At 43.1% G+C, this 10,275-nt stretch overlaps 1 protein-coding gene across 2 annotated transcripts in view; it reads left to right on the top strand.

The window, feature by feature from the left end:
• The first annotated feature begins 652 nt into the window (after nt 1-652).
• The window catches only part of KIF19 (kinesin family member 19), a 68,706-nt gene continuing 59,083 nt past the window's right edge, over nt 653-10,275 (top strand). For both annotated transcript variants that reach the window (XM_074224642.1, XM_074224641.1), the window contains exons 1-2: nt 653-740; nt 7,265-7,345. In XM_074224642.1, the coding sequence (XP_074080743.1) occupies nt 702-740; nt 7,265-7,345 (120 nt within the window). In that variant the 5' untranslated portion in view covers nt 653-701. The remainder of the gene's footprint in view (nt 741-7,264; nt 7,346-10,275) is intronic.

Raw genomic sequence — 10,275 nt, 5'->3', positions numbered from 1 at the left:
TAGCTGCATATGTTGGGGGGGCATCATTGATCAAGATAAAGACAGACACATCTACCCACCCTTTCCCCTCCCCGCCCCGGTCGCCCCCAAGCCCTAGAGGCTAGCTCTGCCTTCTTGGCTCTCAGCCCAAGAAACCTCAGTAATCCGGTAGGGCTGGGACCGTGGAGTAGAGCAGCTGTGGGATTCCTGGAGAGGGGAACAAAACACACAAATTGAAAAGACGCACAAACTTTGTTCATTTGTGGGACACGCTGCCCTAGCGCCCCGACTAGCCTCGGGATGCCTGGGATTCGGGGGTAGCACATGGCTAACTCCCGGGTAGCGAGAGCCAGCCCAGGGTCCGGAGGAGTGGAGGAGGGACCCGCAGACCAGGCCCCAGAGGCGGCTCTCGGAGGCCAGGGGAGGTCCCAAGGCTGGAAGGACCCAGAGTGGGTCGGCGCAGCAGCTGGCAGGGGCGCGGACCCGGGTCTGGCGCAGGGGGCAGGAGGAGGGGTGGAGGAGGAGGAGGAGGAGGAGGAGGAGGAGGAGGAGGGGCCGCCGGCTTCCCCCTCCCCTTTCTCCGCCTCCCGGGTCCGGTGCCCTTGGCCTCGAGCGCGTCGTTGGTTCTGGTTGTCAGGCAGCGACCCGGCAGGGAGGCAGCCGGAGTGGGAGGGAGGGAGGCTGGTAGGGCGCGGGCCTGAGCCTTCGGAGCAGCAGCCGGAATGAAGGACAGCGCCGACTCCAAGGACCAACAGCTCACCGTGAGTCCCGGCTCCTGCAGCTCTTCCTTGGCTCACTCCTCCACCTACATGCACACCCACACCTATGCCCACCAACACATCCCTTCCTCACAGCCCCTTCCATCCCAAATCACCTCCTCCTAACAGACCTTCCCTTCCATATGTGCACCCCTCAGCCCCTAGGCCCCCACCCACCCACTCCTCCCAAATTCTCCAACTCCACCCGCACCACTGAACAGAGCTACATATGACGGGCGCATTCCACCTTCTGGAACTTCTCTAGCTCTCTCCTAGAGTAAAGCCCCCTCAACCCATACCTACTCAAACTCTATTCACCAATGCCCAACAGACCCCATTTAAGCTTCCAGCAATGAAATTCGTGAACCCTCTCCGGTTAGAATTTATACTAATCTGCACACTCTCTCGACTTTCCCAAACTCCTCAAACTCCTAGCCAGAAGCCCGCCTGCCACCAACAATCCCCACCCCAACCCCAATTCCCAGACATCCAACTGCATACATTAGAGGGAGAGTTCTCTGACTGGGAGAGGAAACAAAAGGCATGGTTTCCTTAGATTGGGTGACCGGGGCTGTGGAGTTTATTGTCTTAGTTCTCTGGACTTTCACTAAATTGGGGGATGGGGTGCATCCTTGCTTGCTTTCTTAAACACACCTCCTCTTTCTTTTCCGATCTGAACCTGAGTTGTCTGAAAGTGCCCCTAGTGAGAAGTGAGATCGTACTCTACCCCTCTAAGATTGCATGTCTCTTATTACATCTATGGAACTCCCCCATCACCCTCTCCCAGAATTTGTGTTGGTGTATCCTTTGGCAGGACCATCTATCTATATATCTTCATTCCCCCTTGCCTGCGGCAGCTGCCATGCCAATGTAGAGGCTAGGATCAAGTTTGCTTCTATTTCCTGTCAACAGAAGGGAAGCAAGAGAAAGAGGAAAAGGAAACTTGAATCTCTCTATTCAAATCCTAGTGGGTATCTTGCCCAGGCAGCATTATGGGGTGGAGGTGGTTAAAGGGAGCTGAGAGTAAGGGCAGATGAATACAGGCATTTCTAGAGAAAACTGTTGCACTTGCCTTAGATGAGGTCTACAAAGTAACTCAAAATGTTGTACAATTCATAATTCTGGTTTGCACAGAGACTTGGACACATGATTTTTTTATTCATTGTAGGAATTATGATGAATCTGAAGTGTGTGTGTGTGTGTGTGTGTGTGTGTGTGTGTTTTGAAAGCATAGAATCTTCTGCTCAACAATGCTTTTTAAAATTAAAATATGGACTTGGGCCCAGTAGAAGAGGTAGCCCAGTGACCCTGATGATCTATCTCAAGGTTTTGATGGGGTATATAGCAGGACTGTATATTCTACTTAGCTAACAATGCTTTCTATTGTTTGCAGAGATGACATTCCAGGGGCTACCCCAATCTCTGCCCCTCCCATCCCTTACACACACACACACACATACACACACACACACACACAAACACACACACACACACACAAACACAGAAAGATATAAAGTTCCTCTCTTTCAGGGGGTAGGGTGGTATAGTAGATTGAGCACTGGAATCTCTAAAACTTGGGTTCAAATGCTGCCTCAGGCATCTGGACAAGTCACTTATTGTCTCTCTGCCTCAATTTCCTTAGCTACAAAAGGAGAGGATAACTTTATGACCTCAAAGCTCTCTTCAAACTTTAAAACCATAATCCATCAATACCCTTATGCCTTACAGTAGAGAACTTTTAATAGACTATCCATTAGCAGTAGGTGGGTGGTGATGCATTCTAGCAATAACATCTCACCATGAGACATATTACTATTGTAGCAAGGTCCATGGAACTCTTGCCAAGGCCCTGACCTCAGTTTTCTGAACTGAGGGGACCAGAACATCCTTTTTCATAGTTTAGAATCTGTCCATTGAGAAATTGGCTTATTGGGGTGGGGGGAACTGTGCAGATTGGGCTGGATTGGGGATAAATTTCCCCTTTCCATCAGTTGGGTATAGCTAAGGCAACTGATGAAGGTGAACTAGCTGGTGCTGCCTCTCCCCTTGGAAAAAGAAAATGATCACTATATGAAAACCTTATGCAATTATGAGCAGATGCACTCACCAAGAATTTCCTAATTAGGGATGTCTGTTGAGAGAACAACTTGATCAAACAAAGAGTGTCGGAGACTTTGTATCAAAGAAAGTTACACAGGTATCATGGAAAAAAAATTGGTGTTTTGATTCAGAGTCTGGGTTCAAGTCCTAACTCTGCTATTTGACCTCTTTAAATGCAAGTCAACTCCATTCTATGAAATGATTAAATAATTTTTAATCCTTCTGGCTTTAAACCTATGATCTTTTATTAAGGAAGCAGCATGGTATTATGCTGATGCTTTATTTGGATTGAGAAGAACTAGGTTCAAATTTTGCTTCTATCCCTTATTTACCTGTGTAGCCTTGGTCAAGTCACTTAACCCTTCTAAGCCTCAATTTTCTCATCTAAAAAATAAGGTGATTGGTCTCCATCAGAGGTATCAAACACATAGCCAGTAACACTCTTAAATGCAGGAAACCATATTTAAATGTAATTGATAAATATTGGACAAAATAAAAATACAATAAAAGATAGATAATATTACATTTTAAAATTACATCAATATGCAGTCTGTAGGGATGCTTCTGTATAGATTACTGGTCCCATTTTCTATTTGAGTTTGACCACCTCTGGTCTTGATGATTCCTAAGGTTCTAATTTTATGATTAGCTGTCTTGCTAGGTCAAAATTTCTTGCAATTCTGTTTTGGGACTAGGGACTAGTGGGTGGTATCACTGTACCAACACTGACTCTTTAATCACATAATTCCAGAATTTAGAGCTGAAAGGAATCTTAGAAATGATTTAGTTCACTCCAAGAAAAAAGTCACTCTCTTACAAGTAGTCACAGGTTATGTATATCAGAGCAGGATTTAAAGCTAGATCCTCTGACTTAAAACCCAGTGCTTATTTCATGAAACCTGTGTAGTGTTTTTTTGGGGGGGGTTTGTGTGTGTGTGTGTGTGTGTGTGTGTGTGTGTGTGTGTGTGTGTGTGTGTACAAAGAGGAGATACTGTTAAATTCACAGCCAGGCTGATCATACTTTGCCTAGCATGTGCAATGTCTTTCTGTCTCCTCGTCCCAGAACTAGAAATATGGAACTAAATGGAACTGTTCTTTAGGATTGCAAATGGCATATGTATACTTCTCTCTGCTCTGCTAATGTTATCCAAATCATCAAAACAGCCCTCCCTTTTCATTCTGTCATGGAGTGTCTAATTTCCAGGCACAGAGATTCTGTTTAGGTGTCAGAGACGTGAAGTAGCAGATCGCAGGGGAGATGCAGGTGTTTAATTTGGCCATACGTCTGATCAAGGCTCACAGACAGAGCTCTCCCCAGAGTCTCTCCCTGGAACTGTGGACTCCCTCAGGAGAGGTACCTCAGTTACTCTTAGGGAAATCTAGAAGTCTGGGTAAACTGAAGACATACATGCTCCTATCTTGCTCCATGCTAAATAAGGGTGATGATGGTGGGAAATAGCTTTGATACTGGGAACAATAAATCTTGAGGCTATGTGAAGAGAAATATGAAAGAAAGGTTCTTTTTGGTGACTATAACCGGGCATCTGTAATTCATGGCTGATGTGGGAGTTTAACAGCAATCAACAAGAATTTATTAAGGACCTACTATACCACACACTGGGTATACAGAGCAAAACAAAAACTGCCATGAAGGAGCTCACAGGTAAACAACCATGTATAAGCAAGATACAGACAGGATAAATTGGGATAATGTTTGTCCATTTTTTTTATTAGATTTTTTTTTGTAAGGCAAGCAGGGTTAAGTGGCTTGCCCAAGGCCACACAACTAGGTAATTATTAAGTGTCTGAGACCGGATTTGAACCCAGGTACTCCTGACTCCAGGGCCAGTGCTTTATCCACTGTGCCACCTAGCCGCCCCTGTCCTTCATTTTTGAAGAAGATCACAACATCAGGAAGGTGATGCCATGATAAGCACATGAATTAGATTTGAGTGAGGGAGTGCTAGGCTAAGTCACCAGTCTCACTTTCTCCTCCAGAATCAACTGGGTTCAGTGGCCAGATATGAATCAGGACAACTGGATGCAACTTGCCCAAGGTCACACAGCTAGTAAGAGTCAGGTATGGGGGCAGCTTGGTGGTGCAGTGGATAGAGCACTGACCCTGGAGTCAGGATGCTCTGAGTTCAAATCCAGCCTCAAACACATAATACTTACTAAGCTGTGTGCCCTTGGGAAAGGCCCTTAAATCCCATTGCCTTGCAAAAAAAAAAAAAAAAGAAGAAAAAGAGAGTCAAGTATTTGAGACTGTATTCGAATTCCTGTCCTTCCGACTCCAAAGGCCAGTGCTCTAACCACTGCACCACTTAGCTGATAATTTGGGATAATCAACAGTGGGAAAACAACTTTAAGGGGGATCAGGTAAAGCTTTTATCCAGACTCAACCTGTGTGCTGAGCATCTGACCCCCTCCACCCATCCTTAAATTGCCAGACTAGTCCTCCTTTTTCCTTCAGTGGAAAAAAGGTTTCAACTGGGGAAGATTCTCCACTGTTCTCTGGAAAACTCTAAGCCTGCCCAAGGTGCGATCCTGCCTTCTCTCCAGGTCTCACTCCCTTTTTTCGAGGAAAAGTTAAATTGTACCCAGTCTTTCTGACTTAAAGTAGGTCCGACTTGGTCACAGGCATGGATTCTTTAAGGCAGGCAGGAGTCAGGGTGTAGAATTTGACTCCAGAAAATCTAATTGTTCATCCCACCTTAAATAAGAGAATAGGTTTCCTGCAGGTGACAAGACAAAACTCATAATCATACAATGTCTTAAGGTTTACCTAACCCTTATCCACCACAACCAAGCAAGTGCAAGGATGATAAACTCACTTTTACAAATAAGAAAACCAAATCTCAGAAAGGTTAAATTATGTGTCCTTAGTTACATAGCTAGAGAATGACAGAACTGAGATCACATACCCAGATTGATTTCAAGTTCAATGCTTTTTCTGACTTCAATTTCAATTCTCTTCCCACTAATGCATTTTGCCTCTTTTTACTCATTGGATCTTTAATTGGCACCACTGATGTCACCATATAGAGGCAGAAAGGTGGCACAATGCTGGTCCTAGAGTTAGGAAGACCTGAATCTGAATCTTGCTTTGAGCAAATCACTTAACCTCTCTCTCCTTCAGTTTTCTTATCTGTAGAAAGGAATTAATAACAGCATGTATGTTCTAGGATAAATGTGATTGAGGTAATATCTAAGGTGCTATACAAGACTAAAAGAACTATATAAGTGCTAGCTATTATTGTAATTATTGATAGAATTATCATCATTTTAAGGGAGGCCCTGAGATTTGTGTGTGTGTGTGTGTTTTTGCAAGGCAAATGGAGTTAAGTGGCTTGCCCAAGGCCACACAGCTAGGTAATTATTAAGTGTCTGAGGCCGGATTTGAACCCAGGTACTCCTGACTCCAGAGCCAGTGCTCTATCCACTGCACCACCTAGCCGGCCCTAGTCCTGACATTTTTATTGCTGCCAACCTCATGGATATTTTAAGCCCATCCTTCCTTTGTACCTATGCACTGGTTTATGAACCTAGCAAGACTAGTCAATGACAAAAAAGTCATGTTTCAAGTAAGGCAGAAAAGAAGTGATGACTCCACCCTTCCCTCTCTTTCTATCACTCTGTCTCTCTCTCTCTTTTTCTATTATTTTCTCTTTCTCCTTTCTCCTCCTCTCTCTTTCCCTTCTTCTCTCTCTTCCCTCTCATTCTCTCACTCCTTCCCTTCCTCTTGTCTCCTCTTTGTCTCTGTCTCTGTCTCTGTCTCTGTCTCTGTCTCTGTCTCTCTCTCTCTCTCTCTGTCCCCCCCCCCCCCATAAAGTTGATCTGCTAGCTGTTTCTCCTGCGTGACATCCTATCCCTTACCCTTTCATGTATGTACTGATGGTCCCACATATCTGGAATGCTTCCTTTTCTCACCTCCACCTTTTAGAATCTATAGATTCATTCAAAGTACAGTTCAAGCACCACCTTCATCACAATACTTTTGGGGATCCCTCCAGTTTTTTAGCATTATCTCTCATGAAATCATTTGGTACTGTTTTCCATTCATAACTTTGTATTTACTCACTTGCATACATATTGTAACCTGTCAATTGAATGTACATCCCTTGAAAACAGGAACAATTTAGTTTTATCCAACTCTCAAGTGCTTAGCTTAGAGCAGGTGGTCAATCATGGTAGGCTAACTTACATTGAACTGGATGATTTTGTGCTGTTGATAGAAAACAGCAAGAAGAATGGGGGGGAAATGAGGAGGGTGCCCAGGACAAGCAGGGTCAACTGAACCTACCCTATCAGGCCATGAGCTAATAAATAGTTTTCGTTAAGTCATTGGGTTCTCGTTGATGTAAGACCCACTGTCCCTCAATCCCAGCTTCACTGATCCTAACAGGAAATCTGATGTCTTTCTTTAGGTGGCACTGCGGGTCAGGCCCATTAGTGTCACGGAGCTGGAGGAAGGAGCCACACTCATTGCCCATAAAGTGGATGAACAGGTAAGTAAAGGCCCCAATCAAGAAAAGGTCGGGGAGGTGGTCTGATCTGTAGAACTAGGTACACATTATGTTTCAGCTATCCAAGGATATGTAGCCTCCCAGGCCTCTCCCCTCCCCCACAATAACACCTCCAGTAACAAAAATAATAACTCACATTTGTTGTTCTTATTGAGTCATTTTTCAGTCATGTCTGACTCTTTCTAACACCATTGAGATTTTCTTGGCAGAGTTACTGAAGTACTTTGCCATTTCCTTTTCCAATTCATTTTAAAGAAGAGGAAATTGAGGTAAATAGGGTTAAGTGACTTGCTCGGGGTCAACCAACTACTAAATATCTGAGATCAGATTTTAACTCAGAAAGATAAGTCTTCCTGACTCCAGGGTTGATGCTCTATCCACTTCACTTATAACTTCCCAATTTATATTTACAGAAAGCTCTAATGTTTATGAAGTACTCTGATCGCAACTCTGTGGGATAGGCAATATGTTTTACCCTTTTTAGAGATGAAGGAAACTGAGGCTCAAGTTGATAATGCTAGTAAGAAGCAAACATAGAACTTAAATACAGGTCCTTTGATCTTAGATTCAATGATCATATTCTTCTCAAAATTTTACTTCTAATTATTAGTCAGGAGGCAGCTAGGTGGTGTAGTAGATAAAGCACTGGCCCTGGAGTCAGAAGTACCTGAGTTCAAATCCGGTCTCAGACACTTAATAATCACCTAGCTGTGTGGCCTTGGGCGAGCCACTTAACCCCATTTGCCTTAAAAAAAACCTAAAAAAAAATTATTAGTCAGGCAACCAGGTAGCAGAGTGAATAGAGTGCCAGGCCTAGAGTCAGGAAGATAAGTCTTTCTGTCTTCATATCTGACCTTAGACACCTATTAATTGTGTGACCCTGGGTAAGTCATGTAATCCTCTTTGCCTCAGTTTCCCCATTTGTAAAATAATCAAGAGAAGGAAATGGCAAACCAGTCCAATATCTTTGCCAAGAAGACCCTACATGGGGTCCTAGAAGACCTGAATGCCACCTAAATGACTAAACATCAACACTTAGGCAGCAGGAGACGATTAGGTGGCAAGTAATAGTGGATAGAGTGTTAGACCTGGAGTCAGGAAAACAAGTTCAATTCTGGTCTTAAACACCAGCTCTGTAACCCTGGGCAAGTCATGTAACCTCTGTCTGCCTCAGTTTCCTCAACTATATAAGGGATACAGAATACTAATAGTACCTACCTCCCAGGTTGTTTTAAGGATTGAATCTGTAAAGTGCTTAACCTAGTGACTGGAATATGGTAAGCTTTTATAAATCCTTATTTCCTTGGTAGATCAACAACAATAATGATAGTGATAGTAATAATGATGATGAAAATAAAGGAAATTTACTTGCCTTAAAGTTTGAAAAGCGCTTTCTTTTCTTTTCTTTATCATCTCATTTGTCCCTCACAAACAGCCTGAGAGGTAAATGCGACCACTTAAATGATATTATTTACATTTTGCAGATGAGAAAACTGATTATGGTTGAGAGAAGGTAATGATTTGTCCATAGGCACAGAACTGATCTGACATAATATTCAAAGCCATCTTCTACACTCTAGCCTCTATGCCACCAATTCTTCTCATCTTTCATTCTTTCTTCTTCCTTGCTCCTCACATCCAAACAGCTGCAAGATCTTATCAGTTTTCTACCTTCTACCTCCAACCCCTTCTCTTCAGGTACATAGATACCAACTCTTTCAGGCCTTACCACCTCTAACCTTGACTACTGGTCTTCCTGATTTCAGTTTTACTCTTCCTTAATCTGGCCTCCACATAACTATCAAAACTGACTCCCACTTACATTTCTAGTATTAATTTATATAGCATCTCTTTCCTTTCACTCCCCTCCAGGTAGACCAGACTCCTAGCCATTCTGCCAACTCAGCATTCCATCCTTTGCCTCCAAGCTTTTGCCAGGTAGTCCCCCCAAGCCTCCTCATCGCCTCCTCTCAGAATTCTTTTGTTGTGTTCAGTCATTTTAGTCAAGTCTGAATCTTCATGATCTCATTTGAGGTTTTTCTGGCAAATATCCTGGAAAAGTTTGCCATTTCCTTTTCTAGTTTATTTTATAGAAGAGGAAACTGAGGTAAACTTGCCCAGGATCACACAGCTAGTAAGTATATGAGGCAGGATTTGAACTCAGATGCTTCAGGGACAGTGCTCTATCCACTGCACCACCTTCAGAATCTTTATCTTCCTTCAACATTCGATTCAGATGGCATCTTCTATGTAAGACTTTCTCTAATACTCCAAGCTGTTCATGTTTTGTCCCTTCTCAAATTATCTTGAATCTTCTTTATTTATATGGTATCTCATTGCCTCTACCTCAACCCCAACTCAGACCTGTAAGTTCCATGAATCTCATTAACTACCACAATATATCAAACATAGAATATGGTTAATATTGAATCACCTGCTGGACCCTCAACTGGAGACATTCATCATTTAATTGGTCAATTAAGAAGCATTTAAGTGACTCCTATGTACCTGATAACTGTCCTAGGTCCAGAAGATACCAATACAAAAAAAAAAAGTCTCAGAGTTAACATTCTTTCAGGGGGAGACAACATGTACTTAAGTATGTAAAATGGAAATCCTAGGTAAAATTTGAGGGTAAGGATACTAGTAACTGGGAAACTCAAGAAAAATGATATGTAGAAGGGCCCTTTGAGCTCAGTTCTGAAAGAAACAAGGGATTCTAAGAATCAGAAGTCAACTGAGAGTACATTTTAGTCATGAGATTCAGCCATTGCAAAAATAGGGAGATGGTAGACAGAGTGTCATTTGTGAAGAGCAGTAAGAATGCATTTTGGCTAGATTTTAGCATAAAGGAAGGAGAGTAATGGGTGGAAAATAGTTTAGGTTATAAAGGCCTTTAAAAATTAAACAGA

Source organism: Macrotis lagotis, chromosome 2 (assembly GCF_037893015.1).
Source record: "Macrotis lagotis isolate mMagLag1 chromosome 2, bilby.v1.9.chrom.fasta, whole genome shotgun sequence".
In the NCBI taxonomy this organism is placed as follows: domain Eukaryota; kingdom Metazoa; phylum Chordata; class Mammalia; order Peramelemorphia; family Peramelidae; genus Macrotis; species Macrotis lagotis.
Note: the sequence above shows the minus strand (reverse complement) of the source record. Positions and strands in the feature narration are given on the sequence as shown.